Genomic DNA, 17182 nt, shown 5'->3' with positions numbered 1-17182 from the left:
CCCTCCTGGTGGTTCCTGTCCCGTGGTCCTCCCACCAACAGTCCTTCATGGCCTCAGGGCCCTGCAAGACCCCCCCCACCTGTCCCCACTTTGGGCCGCCCGTCAGCCCCTCCCTCCCTTTTCTCCTGGCCCGATTTATAATTCACAGGGGTCATTACAGGTACTGCCATCCTGCACTGCTGTCCCCCTGTCCCTGTTTAGCCACCCCACGGGCCTGTGACAGCGAGCAGTTGGCCGGGGCACAGTCATGGTGGCCATCCCAGAACTGCCTTGCTCAGTCCACAGCCAGGGCTCCCTCACAGCAGCAGGCAAACCCATCTCTCCTCCTCCAGCTCTCCTCACCTCTCGGAGAAAGGGCCTCACCTTGTGTCTCTGCATCTCCAGTAGTGCTCACCCTCAGCTGAACGGCTCATGAGGAAACGGAAATGATCTAAGAGGGGTGCCTGGCGGGCTCAACTGGCGGAGCATGCAAGTCTTGACCTCGGGGTTGTGAGTTCGAGCCCCATGCTGGGGATAGAGATTACTTGAAAAAAATAAAATCTTAAAAAAAAAAAAATCCAGGAGCTTCCTCTGTTCCACCACCATGTCCGGGCCCCCAGAGACGCTGTGGTCCCACCTGAGGTCCCAGGAGACCCCATGCCTTCGAGTTGCTCCCACTCCTCCCCCCACTGTCCATCAAGGGCTTCCCACCTAGCAGGATCATGCAGTTGGCCTTTACCAAACCTGGGCCCCCTCCTCTCTCCCCTGCAGCTCTGAAAGGCTGAGCAACCCCCTGCCCCTGCCCCCCATCCTTGCCCATGCCATGCCTGTCGGCCAGCTCCCGCCACTGCCCAGAAACCCCTGTCCCGTCAGGCCCGGCCTGCCAGCACCTCTGATGGAGTGGTCCCACCCCCTTCTCGTTCTCTGCCATCGTGCTGTCTGCCACCTTCCCACACTTGTGTTCTCATCCCTCCTTCCCTCCAGCCTGGTTCTAGTGCATTTCCAAGTAAGTCGCAGACAGCAGAGCGTTGTGGCATGCGTGCCCGCGACCGGAGCTCTGCATTTGTTCGTGGGCATCATTTGTGTCTCGCGGGACCACGGATGTGGACCGAAATGCACAGATCTCAAGTGTACTCCACACCGAGTCTTGGCCAATGTATGCCCGACGCCCGGTCAGGGTCTAGAAGGCTACCGCCGCCACAGAAAGCCACCTCACGCCTCTCCCAGTCAAGGCAGGAGGACAGAAACTTGGGAGGCTGCGGGCACTCTGCGTGGGGAGCGGGGTGGAGACCTGGGACCATCTACCTAAAGAACAGTCAAGGTGGGCAGCCCCAAGTTCAACCCCCACTGTCCATTCTGTCCCCTCATGCTCATAAGACTCCATTCCCCGGGCCCCTTGTATCCAGGTGGATCTCTGGGAGTAGCGCTGGCCAAAGAAATGTGGGTTGAAAGCCTGTCCGGCACTGAGAGTTCTGATCAAAAGCTCCCCAGGTCGATCCTTCCGTCCTTCCCCCTGGCACCCTGGAGAGCAGATCCTGAAGACGGAACACGGCAGCAACAGCCAGGAATGTCTCCACTGGGCAGTTTAGGAGCTACTTTTACCGCGTTCTGCCACAGAGAGTTTGGGGGTGGTTTCCGCAGAGCGTTCCGGTCTGATAAGGAAATTGGACTCAGGAGTGGATTTCTGCCATCACCCAAACCCAAACCGAGGGAATGTGGTATTGGCTTAGCAGCTGGGCGACAGGCAGGCAGAGCACAGAGAAAAGGCTGGACAGCAGGAGAGCTCCATTATGCGAGCACAAAACTGGGTAAGACTTGTGCCAACAACATGGGAGGCAGATTCGGTGCCTGGTGAGCCAACTCCAGGGGCAGGCAGAGGTGGGTGATATGACGCATGGGGCGGGTTGGCCGCTGCGGGCTGCATCTGGAAAGCCAGCATGGGAAGGCAGTAAGCTCAGGCAAAGAAAGGCCCGTTTGCAAGGCCAAATGACAGAAACAGAGAATCCAAAACTTTGGGGGCCTCAAAAGGTTGGGAAAGGAGACTACTGAGTCCAGAAGGCAAATGGGAAGAGATGAGAAGGAAAAATGCTTCGAGCACTCAAGTTCTAGTAAAAACTTCTCATGGGGCCAAGCAACTCAGCCACCTGGTTAAGCATCAGTTTTCAGGAGTTAAGCTCACTCCTACCATTATCCCCAACGGCCCCAACAGGAGCGACCAGGAAGCTGAAAAAAGCATGGGGCAAGGCAGCGAGGAGGAATTTTATGTGCGTGCCTGTTATCTGCTGCTGTGTGACAACTATCCCCAAACTATGCCATGTGTGATCTCCTGTGATTCTCTAAGAGACTCTACGATGCCTCCCTTGGGGGAAAGGATATGCTTCACGTGTAGGGGAATGAAATTAGTATTTGGTGACCAGAAGGCCAGCTGTGGCAGAGACCAGCTGTGTGTGACCCTAACCCACTTCCCGGCCCCCGGGACACCAAGGAGGCCTGCATTTCCCCCAACCCCTGCTCCCAGTTGCCGCCCCCGGGGCCGGTGCTGATGAGGGAGGCAGTCAAAGCCCCTGCCCGCCCTGGCCCTCTACGAGACCTCACACACTTCTCACTCTGCTCACTGCCCACAGAAGCAGAGCCAGCCTACACGGTAACAGACTCTGTGAGCGTAGACCAGGATGGCTAAGCCACTGACAGGGCAGCGTAGCCTAGAGCACCGTGACAGAGGCCCCCCTCTCCTGTCCTGGGAGTGGCAGGCCCCACTGCTCCCAGCTGGGGCAAACCCTCCCCAGGACGCCTGTTGAGTCCTGCTCCCTGAGTGGCCACCAAGGGCCAGGGCGGCCCCAGAGGCCAGAGCTAGGGGGGGTCCTCTCAAATGGGAAGCCACAAGGCTGGCCCAGGCCTCCCTCCCCACCCCATGCTGGCCTCTGCCGTACATCCTCCTGCTGTCCAAACACCTCTTCCATCCCTGCCTGGAAAGGAAGGAGTTTCTGTCCTTCCGCTGTGGTGCCGCCTCTGATCACAGGATCCCAAGTCCGCGGGTGGGGAGGGGCACCCACCCAGGCCCTTGCCTTGCCCACCACCTGTCGTGGTGCCCCGAGGGCTGCCTCCCAGGCAGCCTCCTCCCCTGACCACAGAGGCTCACACAGGCACGAGGACAGAGACAGGGGCAAGGAAGGACACAGCCAGAAACCGCATCATGATACAAATGATAAATTATATTTGTACAGTAAATAAGTATCAATAGTCAACACACGTTCAAAACCAGCCACCGGCCCCTGGGACTGAGAAAACGGCTGGGTGGCGCCCCCTACCCCAGTGCCCATCGGGAGGGAGCATGACGGCACTTGCGTCACACGCGTGGCAGCGGCCGGCAGCTTCATGATCAGTGCAGCAGGCAACAGGGACAAGGTGCCTGGGACAGGCCTGTGCCCGGGTGGGAGGGGGTGGGGGGAGGGGGCGCAGTGGGTCTCGTGGGGCCTCGGTGGCCCAGTGGCTAGAATGCTGGGGCCTCGAAGTCAAGTCAGGAAGGGCTCTTGACTGTTTACAAAAAAGAATCACCGACGCAGTAGTCAGGTCTGGGCTACTGGCCTGTGAAGGGGTCCGGGCTCGCACCATGTGAGTGAAAGCACCTCCCGGGGGGAGCCACCTGCTGGGCCCCACCCTGTCCCCATGCTCCCCCAGGTCGGAGGAGGCCAGAGTGGGCTCCAGCCCGTGGTCCAGCCCCAGCTCTCCGGCTCTGGCAGAGGCATGGCCGGTCAGGACCTCTGGGGGTGGCTCCTCCGGCCGGGGGACAGCCTTGGGGAGCGGCATGGGTGAGCTTTTAAAATGAGGAAACAGGAGAGGCCAAAAAAGGCTGTTCAGGACTCCGCCTGCTCATCTCCAGGCCTGTGCCCTGCTCAGGGTCCGACCTCCTCCCAGAACAGGCCACGGGAAGCGGAGGAACACCAGGGGGTCAGCTGCCCTTGGAGCTGGGGTGAAGTCCACAGTGGAAAGCGAGACTGCAGCGCCCACAGGCAAGGTGACCTGACCAGAGGCAGGTTGGGGGTGTGTGTGTCGGGGGCGGGGGGGGGGGGCTTCCTTCCCTGGGGAGAAGCACGTCTTTTCTGCTCTTTCATGAATTCATACTTTTCTTCTAGTGGTGGATGGGGCGAGGAAAGGAGGGAGTTGGGAAAGGGAGGTAATATTAGTGCATGTTTGTTAAAAATCCATATGAGAGAATGACTTTTTTTTTTTCTCTCGGAAACAAGAGATGATGAGAATTTTAAGTCTGCAGTGTGTGTCTGGAGTTAGCAGGAGGCTGGCCCCGGGGAGCCGTGGGCACTGAAGACGCCCGCTGTCTCCACGCCATCCCCATCCTTACCCTGAGTGCGGATTAAGACAGAGAGGATCACAGACACACAAGGTTCAAGATGCCTCTTCCGTTTCCGATTTGCACTGGAAACGGAAGTCCTTGTTGATCCGTGCATGCCTTCAGTTATAAAAGGGAATTAGCAGATAAAAACTGGTGTGTCACATCCATCCATCAGATTTTTTTCCCTTTAACTTGATGTTGGTGTACCAGTAAGAAAAACAGCCTCTCTCAGGATCCAGCCCAGAAGGCTGCGGTTCAATCTGTTGGGTAAGTCACCAAAAAAGGGAGTAAAAGAAAGGAAAAGGCAACTGGAGGCTGGGTTTTTGTTGTTGTTGCTGTTGTAGGTTTTTTTTTTTCTTTTTAAATAAACATCATCTTTTCTGTGTAATCAAATTCCCGTATTTTTCCCTATAAAGAATTTGCTTTAGTTTTTTTTTCCATAAGGCATTTTTTTTTGGCTTCCTATTTAAATTTTCTTAGAGTTAAAACCATAAATAAGAGGGTTTAAACCACTCACATGACACGTGCCAATATCTTAATTCAGCCAGACCTGGTAAATTCTATCAAAACTAGACAGTTAAATAAGAACCACGTTATAAAAATATTAGCCAAAAAAAGACTATTAGGTAATTCTGCAAACTCAAATATGAAACTGTACTAAACAAATTATGTGCAAACGTATACAAGCATAGAGCCACGTGGCAGGGGTTATGCTCAGATTAGTTTAAAGCTTGCTCTAGTGGATTTAATTTAAGAGTTGTTCCGCGGTGGTGGGGTTTGCTTTGAACTCACACACGAGTCAAAGAAAAATAAAATATGCACAACCACTTCCCCGGAAGGTCAGCATCTCACTGAGCCGGTGCTTCATTCCATCCACACCTGGGACCGCCTCGGGTGTCGCTAGGGCTGGGGGGGGGGGGTGGGTCACAAGGAAACGGCGGTGGCCGTTCCTAGGCCCAGGCCAGGCAGCATCCCAGAGGCCCTCAGGCTGAGGCTCAGGGTGAGGTCAACGCTGACGACTCCCGCCCCCTCGTCCTGGGCCCCGGAGAGCTAGCCGGTCTCCAGGACCAGGACCTCGGCGCTCGGGAGGAAGTGGGGAGGCCACTGGGTTGGGCCCCTCCCGCAGGCAGCGGGCTGGGGACAGGCGGGTGGGCAGCCTCGGAAGGCGCGGAGACCCACGTCTGACGTCTAGCAGGCCTGCCGCTGCTTGAGTCTGAGGGTTGGGGCTGTGCAGACAACCCTTCTATCAGGAAGCCCGAACTGGAAAGCCCTAACACCCACACCCCCACTCTCGGACACCATTCCACAATCGAGAGTCCCTGCTCGGCGTCCTCAGGCACGGAGGCTCTGGGCATGCGCTCTGTGGTGGGGCCCCGGCCCGGGCACTAGAGAAGGAAAGGGTTGGTTGTGCCAGTGGCCTGAGCTGCCGAGGGGGGAAGGCCCACGCTGCCCACCATGTTCATCGCGGCGGGGCCCAGGGGCGGCAGGGAGGACCCGCCAGCCCCCAGAGCCGGGTGTGGGGCCGTGGAGGTCATGGAGGTCACAGCCATGGGCTCCACACCTGGGCTAGGCCCAAAGGATGTGCTGGTCCCCAGGACAGGGCTCCCCCGCAGCTGGTTCAGCGTCAGCGGCTGGGGCTGGTTCACCTGGAAGGGGTTGACAGGGGCCGAGGTGGCGGCTGCACCTGGGAGAGAGGTGGGGCAGTGGCTTGAGTCAGAACAGACCCACCCCCAAGTCCAAGGGCGGGAGACGGGGGCGACCAGGAGCATGTGTGCACCTCTGGGGGACTGGGTGCTTCGTAGTGCCTGCTGCTCTGCAGAGCCCCGGCCTCCAGCCAACGCACGGCACACGTGCCCCCTGCCTACATCTCCAGCATCTAGTCAAGGAGACCAAGGCTGTTCGAAGCCGAGTGGCTCATCCGGAGTCACCAAGCCTGACTGAGGCAGTGCCAGGAGCGTGCCTACTCAGAGCTGGCCCCTCAGGTCTCCCTCAGCAACAAACAGCTGGCCCCACCCGCCTAATCTGTCAAGCTCTGTGACCCCAGGTGTCCGGGAAAGAGGGGCACCATCAGGGAGCGGGGATCCTCAGCGTGCGGCCAGAGAGTGCCAGTCTCCACCCTGGACCCTGGGACCTGAGGGCTTGCAGGACTAAGGCTCTGAGAAGCCCTGCAGTCAAGAAGTGGAGGCAGCTCTGTCGTATCCAGCGTTTCCAGAAAGTACCATACATCGTCAAGGCTTTCTCCCCTAGCTTTTAGCAAAAACGTCTTTGGTGTTCTGCCAAAGCCCCCGAGCGCCACCAGCACGGAGCCTCCAAGCAGCCCAGCCCTTGAGCACATAGGCTGCCCGCCGAGGAACACCCTCAGGCTCCCCCAGGAGATGCTGCCCGCTCTCCAGCCCACCCTAGGGGGAGGCAGGCTCCGCTGAGGGCACAGCCGGCGTTCCAGCACCAGCGCCGCTCCTAACAGAGCTCCTAACAGAGCAGCCCCACCAGAGCTGAGCCAACCCGGAGGTGCCGGGAGCCCCCCTTGTGGCGGGATGGCGGGACCCCGGGCAGGCAAGCCAGCCTGGCTGGGACACGGGGTTCAGATCTGGCTCCACCCAGGGAGCGAGGGGCAACCATGTCCTCGCCCTGCTCAGGACCACGGGGACTGGCTACAGTCCCCACCCTCAGCGCTTCTAAGACCCGGGGTCCATCTCTGCAGGGTCCTCGAGGAGCCGCGGGCCTGGGCGGCAGATTCCATGGTCTGAGGGAGGCTCTCAGACTGAACGCCCTGAATGAGACACACTGGGGAACCCCACGGCCCCAGGGACCCCAGACTCTAAAGCCAGGGCAGGGGGGGCTTGTCTTGCAGCCCACAGAGCCTTTGAGGGGGAGAACAGGCATTTAGACAGAGCCTAACGGCAGAGAGGATAGATACAGAGGTGGGAGGGCAGGGATCCCAGCCCCAGAAAGACAGAATCCAGCACCTCAAATGGCTAAAGTGAGGGTCTGTGGGCCCCTTGCAAAGGGCCCCCTGAAAGGGGAATGTTGGACAGCAAACCCCAGCTCTTCCTCTCCCCGCCGCTGCCCTCCCGCAGCTGACCGAGAAGTGGTGCTGGCTGGAGGGTCTCATTGGCCAAGGACACGAAGTGTGGGGCAGCTTCTGCTCAGTGGTCTCCATGGTGAGGAGGGGCTGTTTCCCACCCATTCCCCCAACCACACGTCAGCTTTCATGCCCCACCCCCCAGGCCCTGGAGAGGCCCAGGAATTCTGGGCATGCTTCCTGGGTAAGGCAGGAAGATCTCCGGAGGAGAGGCAAGAGGTGGAGGAGAGGTCAAGTCCCGAGGCTAGCCCCAAACCCGTGGTCAGAAAGGGCAGACAAGCAGAGGGAGCCCCAGGAAGTGAGCATACCTGGTGCCAGGAATGGGTTGAGGGACTGGGCTGGCGGGGCTGGCCTGGTCACCAGCGAGTCCAGGTTGACCAGGGCCGCATTGGGGCCCAGGAAGGACTCGGGTGTTTTCCGGGCGCTGCTGGGCTTGCTCGAGGTGGAGGTCAGGGGCTGGCACTCGAAGGGGTCTGGGCTTGTAGTTCCGTTGTTCTGGGATGGCGGCAAGGCCATGGCCTCAGCTACAAGACAAGAACACACAGGAGCACGGTGAGGATGGAGGGCATGGCCCCGAGACCCTCATGCAACACTGCTAACCCCAGCAGCATCCCACGCAAAGACACACACATTCTGGGGGACACCGGTGTCACCACACAGAAGATGGGGATGTCCACGGCAGTGTTGTTTCCAACAGACCTGGCCGGGGACAGTCAGCCACAGGGTAGTGTACAGAACCCTTGTTCGTGTACGCAAACCCAGAGTGCAGGGACAGGAGGCCTAGTGACGGGGAAAGAGGGCCGGATCACGTCACAGGAAGAGCAGCAGTTGGCAAAAGTGCATACGGCCCCGTCCTCCAGAAATATCAGGATGGTATTTGGGGCTGCGGGCCAGGTGCACGCAGAAGACGTATGTCGTGTGTTTTCACTATCAATTTTCTACAATGATCATGAATTTCTTGAGAGAGAAGAAAAGCAAAGACCATGTCAGCAGAGCTCAGAAAAAGCGCTGGAAGGCAACACAGCAGCGGGGGGAGGGAGGTTTACAGAGGAGTTCCGTCTTCTTCCATACACTTTTCCAAATTTTCTATAGTGAAAACAGCTCTAGAATCGGGGGTGAGTGTTTGCAAGTGCACAGAGGGACTGTGCACGTTATAGGGCCACACTGCCTTCTCGCTGCAGCGCACCCAGGTAGGCAATGACCGCAAGGCTGCACTCCAGCCTGCAGAAGAGATGCATGGAATTTTGGGTTTTTTTTTGGTTTGTTTTTTAAATATTTTACTCATTTATTTGACAGACACAGATCACAAACAGGCAGAGAGGCAGGCAGAGAGAGAGGGGGGAAAGCAGCCTCCCTGTCGAGCAGAGAGCCTAATGCAGGGCTTGATCCCAGGACCCTGAGATCATGACCTGAGCTGAAGGCAGAGGCTTAATCCACTGAGCCACCCAGGCGCCCCAGAATTTTGTTTAATGCAGCAAAAGAAAGACCCCAAGAAGCAGCACGTTCTAAGTTGCCTCTGGTCCCCTGAGCTGAGAGGGGGCTAAGCAGCGGTCAGGGGTACCAGGCTGCACAGACCTCAGATGGGAGGCCAGCTGGGCCTATGGCTGCCGCTGGGGGAAGCAGTGGGGGGAGGAGAGAGGGAGGTGAGGGGGTGGAGGGGCAGATGGAGATCATGGCGGGGGCACAAGGTGAAGCAGAAAAGCTGCTCCATGTGCTGGAAGATGTGGCCGGGAGGTGGACAGAGGCAGCCTGGCTCTGTCCCTGGCCCCCTCCCCCAGTCTGGACTCTCTGTTCCCCACCCTGATACCCTGCAGCCCAGAGGCACTGGGCTGGGGCTCTGACAGGGGCTGGGTGGAAGCCACAACCTGGGGTGATCAAGTAGAGGCAGAGACACCCTGTCCAGGCCCAGAGCAGGCGCTGTCTGGAAAAGGGGCACCGTGCGGAGAGGGAAGTTGGGAAGACGAAGGGATATGGAGGCAGCGGTTCAGATGGGGCGGTGGGGACCCAGGCTGGGCTGGAGAGGCGGGGAGGGGAGGGGGGGTGGGCACCTCTGCAGGCAACCTCGAGGGGCCCAGGGGCGGGGCCGAGACCCAGAGGTGAATGAGACCGGAAGCATGGGCCCAACACCAGGAGAGGGTGAAAAAAAATCTCAACCGCATGACTTTTCACTCTGATGTGTGAATTCCTGCAACCAGCCACTTACAGCTCCCAAGATCAAGACACAAAGAAAATGCGCAAAGTTGAGAGGTTCTGAAAGCTGATTATTTCTGCCATAACTGGTCAAATGCACAGAACGTTATAGAAACAACCACCACCTTCACATACCTGTTTTTTTTGAAGTCCGGAGGTTGTCAAATTCAGAAAAGTCATCTTTAATGGTACCATTCAGATTACTGAAGAGATCAAAGGCCCCTGGGGGAACACAAGAGGCTGGTGACTGCAGTGTAGTTCCCCATGATTCTGCGTCCCGGTCTACAACCTAGGGCTGCTGGTGGCAGGCAGGGGAGGGATCGCTAGCCCCACTCCTGGGGGAGAACTGAGAGCCAGAGGGCAGCTCGGGGTCACCGGCTGGTTTGGGCAGGGGCCGAGCCAAGAATCCTGGCCTCCCACAACCCGGCGTGGGGGCGTCTGACTGCCCCTGCTCCCACCAGCCCCACCCCAAACTGAAGGAGGGGCTCATGCAGGGGAGAGAGACTTCTGAGCCGGGTTTGGCGACGTGGATGGCCCCCGTAGGAAGCTACTGGAAGGAGTGCCTAGAGCGCAGCCTGCCCAGGCGCCCTAGGGAAGTCCCTCTGGATGGCGGTTCAGGTGCCCCGAGGGCCTGTAGGCTCACTCTTCACAGTGGGCTTATGGCACTGGTGGTGGTTGAGGGGTAGGCTGGGGACAAAGGCCGCAGAGACAAAGGTAGCAAGAGCAGGCCACCATAGGTCCCATGCCGAGGAGCCAGGACAGGGGACAGCAGTGTGTCCAAAGGGGCTCTCAGAGCCCGTGCAGAGCGAGGTCTCACCAGAGGATGAGACGGGCTTGGTGGCCGAGGCTGCAGCCCAGGCGTCCGCTGTCTTCCCAGCCCTCAGGGCAGGCTGCTGCGGGGCCGCCCAGGGGTCCGAGCCCTTTGGGCCGGAGTGTGTGCTGGTGCCAGTGGGCATACCCCACGGGTCAACAGAGGCAGCTGGCTTGGCACCTGTGGAAGGCAGAGTAGGCTCAGCTACGTCCTCAGAAAGTTCTGGGCAGCTGGGGTGAGAAAGGAAAGGATACTGGGCCACGTGAGCCACATCCGGGTCTGCCCCATGTCAGGACAGGCAGCTACCCTAAGGCTGCTGTCCCAGGCCTGCAAAGCTGGACTGAGCCGAAGGCCGGGGCTGACAGCCATGGGGGTTCCCACCCTGGGGGTGGGGTGTGCTGGGCCCAGACTACTGGGAAGGTATCAGACGGCACACAGCTGAGAACTTTCCCAAGTGGCTGCCACACGTGGTCTCACACACAGCTCCGAGCCACGTCCAAACCCGCCTCCCCAGAGTCCACCGGCCTCCTGTGCAGAGCGAGCCCTGCCCAGGCATCCGCCGTTGCAGTCGCGGGCCCCAGATGCGCCCCGTCCCCCACTGCTTTGACTGGTTTCTGCTTTTGATAGAGGGTGAATAAAACAGATGAGGACTGTGCGAGGGAACAGTAAACAAACGTCTATGTGCATAGCCGGTGTTTTCAGCCAGTGAGTGACGAACCAGTTTATGGGGTCACGACTGGCCTTTTTTAAGAGAGTATAACAGGGACACGTGAGCACACCTAACGGGCGGCGTCCATCCAGCTGTGTGTACCTTTCATCTGTCATACGTAGATGTGGCCTTACTCAGGCTAAGTGCATACACGCCCCAAGCGTGCTTCGCCTTTGAGGACGGTCACAGCCAATGTTTAAAGGTCACCACTGCCTTTCAAGGAGAAGGGCCTCCCCGCTCCATGACACCTGTAAGCCCAATCTTTCCTTTGTGTTAGCCCCCCCTTGATCTTTCCTCTGGTTCTACCCTGCAGAGGTACCTTGAGACACTACTGATCAGCTGTGCCACTTTTTTCACTTTACACAAATGGAAACACTGCACACATTCTGTGTGACAGGCTTTGCTCACAGCGCACTGGCTATGGGAGATGTCAGCTGTGTTGACGTGCTGCTGAAACTGGTTCCCTTTCCCTGCTCTAGAACCTTCCAGTCTAGCGGGGACCGGGCGGGGAGGAACCACAGCTGGTCAGTCTGCTGAAGGTACTGGCTTGGTTTTGCTTTGGTGGTGCTGTTCTTTGTTCTCCTGTCCTGCGCACTCGTACCAGTGAGGACCTTGGCTCTTAGCTCCTTCCCCTCTGCCGGGTGACCCCAGCGTGGTCTCTGCGAGGTCGTGCCTTATGCTGTGTGCACACAAGTCCTGGCACTCCAGCAACTGGCCCCTCACCTCAGTAAGGCCTCCTGCTCACTTTCTGACACATTACAATCTGGTGGGCCGTGCAAGATCACCTGGCTGTTTCGATTTGCATTTCATTGTTCCTTAATGAGGCTGTGCCTCTTGCATTTGTTTGAGGGTCTTCTGTGATTCGCACCTGTCCCAATCTTTCTCTGCCTTCCTTTGGGTGTTTATCTTTCTCTTCTTGATTTGAGAGTTCTCATCAATAGGTGAGAATAGGGTTTTACTTGGGTTGCAAAAGCAAGGAAACTACCTCCCAATTTGTGGCTTTTCTTTTCTCTCCTTAAAGTAGATTTTGGGGGCACCCGGGTGGCTCAGTTGGTTAAGCAGCTGCCTTCAGCTCTGGTCATGATCCCAGGGTCCTGGGATCAAATCCCACATTGGACTCCAGTCCCACATTGGGCTCCTTGATCGGCGGGAAGTCTGCTTCCCCCTCTGCCCCTTCCTCTGCTTGAGCTCTCCCTCCTGCTCTCTCTCTCTCTCGGACGAATGGATAAATAAAATCTTTTAAAATTAAAAAAAAAATTTTTTTTTAATTAAAGTAACTTTTGATGAGCAGACATGATCTGAAATTGGGCGGGGTGCAACCTATCAGTATTTTTCTTTGTAATTTGTGCTTTTCCTGGCCTTTAGGAAAGGCTTCCCTACACCTCAACCATCTTCCTCTATAGCAACATCCAAAAGATCTACTACAGTTGGCCTTGCACATTCATGCGTTTGCCCCATTAGCAACTGATTTTTGCATATGGCACAAAATACAGATTCGATCTCATGCTTTCCTACCCCGAGTCGTCCTACCACTCTCTCCCCACGGACCTGCACACACTGCCGCCTCCATGACAAGTCCTGGCTTCACAGATTCATTCCTGGGCTCTCCCTTCGGATCCACTGACCACTCTGTTTTCACCCCTGGGCTTTCTGGATTGTCCTCACGGATATTCTTATCATAATAAAAATGGCTCTCTGGTACCTGATACCTCGATCTTGTTCCTCGGGCATATCGTGGCTATTTCCAGCCCCTTGCTCTTCCATAATCATTTTAAAATCATGTCAAATTAAAAAAAAAAAAATGAAGGGACGCCTGGGTGGCTCAGTTGGTTGGGCGGCTGCCTTCGGCTCAGGTCATGATCCCGGTGTCCTGGGATCGAGTCCCACATCGGGCTCCTGGCTTGGCAGGAAGCCTGCTTCTCCCTCTGCCTCTGCCTGCCACTCTGCCTGTGCTTGCTCGTGCTCTCTCTCTCTCTCACAAATAAATAAATAAAATCTTAAAAAAAAAAAGAAAAGAAGGGAAGAAAACCTTGGGGTGGGGGGCAGGAGCCTGGGTGGCTCAGTTGGTTAAGCACCTGCCTTCCACTCAGGTCAGGATCCCAGGGTTTTTTTTTTTTTTTTTTTAAAGATTTTATTTATTTATTTGACAGAGAGAAATCACAAGTAGGCAGAGAGGCAAGCAGAGAGAGAGGAGGAAGCAGGCTCCCTGCCAAGCAGAGAGCCCGATGCGGGGCTCGATCCCAGGACCCTGGGATCATGACCTGAGCTGAAGGCAGAGGCTTTAACCCACTGAGCCACCCAGGTGCCCCAGGATCCCAGGGTTTTGGGATCGAGCTCCACATTGGGCTCCCTGGTGAGCATGGAGCCTGCTTCTCTTTCTCCTTCTGCCTGCTGCTGCTCTCTCTTCCTGTCAAATAAATAAATTAAACTTAAAAAAATTTTAAATTAAAAAAACAAAAACCTTGCTGGTATTTTGGTCAGAGTTGCACTGAATCTCCGATCAGTTTGAAGTAAGTTCTTGTCACTCTAACAGCAAGTCTTCTGAAAAACCAAAGTCACAGGACATCTCTCCTTAAAGAAGGACATCTCCTTAAAGAAGGACTTAAGTCCTTCTTTAAATGAATGATTTGAAGTGAAAGATGTCAGTGAAAATCTTATTTTAATCTTTTATTTCTATAAGGGATTCATTTGTATAACTTCTGTAATACCTATTTCTAAGGACTGAAGTATGTGTGTGTACACACACACACATATATATTTTTAAAGATTTTATCTCAGAGAGCAAGCAGAAAAGAAGGGGGAGCAGCAGAGGGAGAAGAAGCAGGCTCCCGGCTGATCAGGGAGCCTGATGCAGGGTTTGATCTCGGGAGCCTGGGATCATGACCTGAGCCAAAGGCTCAGATGGTTAACCATTGACTGAGCCACAGGTGCCCCAGGACTGGTATATTTTTAAATTTTCATTTTTATTCGTTTATTGTATACAGAAAAAATTTAATTTTATACACTGATTCTTACAGCCTGCAATCTTACTAAACTCTCACCTAATAATTAAAATTAATGCAAATCATTTATTCTAAGGATTCTTATACCTCTTGATTCTAACAGAGTTATGCGAGTTTTTGGATAGTCTATGTACATGATGATATCACTGGCAAATGATAATGGTCTAATTTTCCCCAGTCCTTATACTTTTTCTTTTCTTTTCCTGCTTCACTGTGCTGGCTGGGGCCACTGTGCTGACTGGGCCCAACGTAAAGCATGAGTGTGCAAAATCAGGATCCATTTTCAACAATTTAAATTAAAACAGTTGCATTTACCACTTGCAGGCTTTCTTCCTTCTGGAAGCCCTTTATCAGGTCATGGAAAATCCTCATCACTCCAACTTCGCTAGGACTTTTGCCATGAACGGCTGATGAATTCTGCCAACCGGTTTCTGGCCCTATTAAGATGACAGCACAGTTCTTCTCTTTTGGTCTGTGATGTGGTACATGAATACGTCTTCTAAGGACCTGTTCCTTGTGAACAAAACTTCTCATCATGTACTGTATCGTCTGTATATTTTTCAGTTTTGATTTGCAATTGTGCTTGGCTTTTTGCGTCTGTGGTCGTAGCTAGCGGTGGCCTGGCAGGTCTGTTCTCACATGGTATGTCCCGTCTGGTTTTGGTGGTAAGGTGATGCTCATCTCATAAAACCAGGAGGGACACTCCCCACTTTCCTACCCTCTGAAGGAGTCTGTATAAAGGTGGAATTGTTTCTTGAATGTGTTAGAATTTGCCAGGTAAAGCCCTCTGGGTGGATCGCTGGGTGGGGAGGATTTTTGAGCCCTGACTCAATGCCTTTAATGATTATAGCACGATCCCTACCTTGGGGTTTTTCTATTGTTCTTTGGCCAGCTCTGCTAAGTTTTCCTTCTAAATTTATCCTCTTTAAGTTTTCGGGTTTTGTAAGAACAGCGTTGATCAAACAGCCTCTCACTCCACGGGAATTCTTGGCAGTTATGTTCCCGTGGTTCACTCCTCATAGTGTCTGTGCCTTTCCTCTTACTATTTTAGGAAGGCTCCACGCCCAGTGTGGGGCTTTAACTCAAACCCAGACTTGAGCTGAGATCAAGAGTCAGATGCTTAACCAACTGAGCCACCCAGGCGCCCCTTCTTTATTTTTTTTTTAAATTAATCTTGCAAGGGAATTTGTCTGTTTTATTACACTTTCGAATTACCAACATCTGTCTTTGTGGATATGATTGTGTGTCTGTTCTAATGCATGGATTTCTGTTCCTATCCGTATTTTTCTTCCACTTTATTTGGGTGGCAGGCATTTTAGAATGCTACAAATGTAAACGCCGAAAAGCTGTCACTTCCCCTCACACTGTCATTTCAGGCGCCCCATGAATTCTGAAATAAGTCTATTTACCTTATTGTTTTTGGTTCTCAACATTTTTGGTTCGCGTTATCATTTCTTCTTTGACTCAAGATTTCAGGAGTGTTTTTCAAGTGTCAAGTGTATGGAGTTTTTCTAGTTTTCTTTTAGTTGTCGAGGGTATTATGCTCAGAAAAGGTGCTCTGGGTGCTCCCAATTTCCAGAAATGGGTTGAGGCTCCTAGCCTTTACGCCCAGCATACGATCAAGTTTTTGCCAATATTCGAAACGTGTGTGCTCACTGGAAACAACAAATCCAGGACCTCATGAACCATGCTGCCCAAATTGTTACATTCTCACTACTTGTGGTGAAATACAATGAAATATACATATTGGTCTGCACACCCCCACTCCTGGCACAGAATTCCCAAAACCCCTGTCATTTCTTAAGTGACCAGGCACTACGAGCATCTCCTGCTTACTGAGGTGACCCTGAGTGGGTTCCTGGCCACCTCCTGGCTGAAGCCAGGATAACCAGAACCCCCAAGACTCAATAAGGAGCTGGGAACATTTCTGTTACCTGGAAATGTCGTGTTTTACCTTCCTTCTTAAGGAACATCTTCACCGAATATACAATTCTGGAGGGTCACGGTTGTTTTGTTGGTGTTTCAAGATTTAAAATGCATTTTACCATCGTTCTTGGAAGAAAGAGGATTTTTTTTTTACTAGGTTGGGAATCCAAGGCGACAGTTTTTCTTCCAGTACCCTGAAGATCTCAACCCATGGGCTTCAGGGGTTTGCCCCCCTTTTCCATGGACCGTCTGCCCCCTGTGGGTTTAGCATGTGGGGAGTTCTTTTATTATATCCTGCTTACGAATCACTAGGCTTCCTGGATCTGAGAAGTACCACCTTGCTACAAACCTAAAAACCCTCAATCATTCTTTTTTCAAACCTAAACTCTTCTGGAACTCCAAAGAGAATGTGTGTTAGATGACCTCGTTCTGCCTCTGCTTCCCCAGCCACACTGACCTCCCAACCTCTCCCCAGACGCACCAAAGGGCACGTCCACTGCCTGCGGCCTCTAGGCCTCTAGGTCCCATCTTTCCCCCTCTTCTTGCCTTCACTAACTCCTAGAATCGTTCAGCCTTCTTTCAGAGCACTCGCGTGCCTCACAGTATCCCTGGGCTGTGACCCCCACCTCGGGGCACAGGTGAGCCCCTCCCCCTGCAGGTGGAAGGGTAGCACTTGGGACAATGTGGCTGAGCTCCGATGCTCAGAGAGGGCAGGTAGGAAGGGCAGTGACTGCCAGTCTCATAGAAGACCAGGGATGCTCGCCAGGCCTGCAGGAGGACCCAGAGCCCAGAGCCCCATTCCCGGGCATGCCCCTCTTAGCACCCCTAGCAGCCGTGTGCAGAGACGGACATGTGGGGAGGATGGTCCTTGACTTTCAGAAACTTTCAGAACGCTGCTAGGCGTTCTACTGTGCTGGCTTTCTCTCTTCTGGCCCCTGAGATGCTGAGTGCCTTTAGAGCGGGCCTGTCCAGCCCGTATCAGCTGCCACCTTGACTGTCTTTTCACTTCTGGCTGACAGCAAGTGGGAGGGGCGCAGGGAAGGGGAGGAAAGGCTGCCTTTGCTTCTTCCCAGACTTGTCACTGCAACCGCAGTAACGCTGGGAGCTGGACACGGGCCAAGGCAGATTCTGACTT

The 17182-nt window shown here is 54.6% G+C and overlaps 1 protein-coding gene across 6 annotated transcripts in view; it reads right to left on the bottom strand.

Annotated features, from left to right (window-relative positions):
- Window positions 1–3170: 3170 nt before the first annotated feature.
- EPN2 (epsin 2) overlaps window positions 3171–17182 on the bottom strand; it is an 83630-nt gene continuing 69618 nt past the window's right edge. For all 6 annotated transcript variants that reach the window (XM_047708931.1, XM_047708930.1, XM_047708933.1 and 3 more), the window contains 4 exons: window positions 10417–10590; window positions 9735–9821; window positions 7718–7933; window positions 3171–6011 (listed from right to left, as the gene is read on the bottom strand). In XM_047708931.1, coding sequence (XP_047564887.1) covers window positions 5713–6011; window positions 7718–7933; window positions 9735–9821; window positions 10417–10590 — 776 coding nt within the window. In that variant the 3' untranslated portion in view covers window positions 3171–5712. The remainder of the gene's footprint in view (window positions 6012–7717; window positions 7934–9734; window positions 9822–10416; window positions 10591–17182) is intronic.

Source organism: Lutra lutra, chromosome 16 (assembly GCF_902655055.1).
Source record: "Lutra lutra chromosome 16, mLutLut1.2, whole genome shotgun sequence".
Lineage (NCBI taxonomy): Eukaryota > Metazoa > Chordata > Mammalia > Carnivora > Mustelidae > Lutra > Lutra lutra.
The sequence above is the reverse complement of the archived record's forward strand: the minus strand, read 5'-3'. Positions and strand labels throughout refer to the sequence as shown.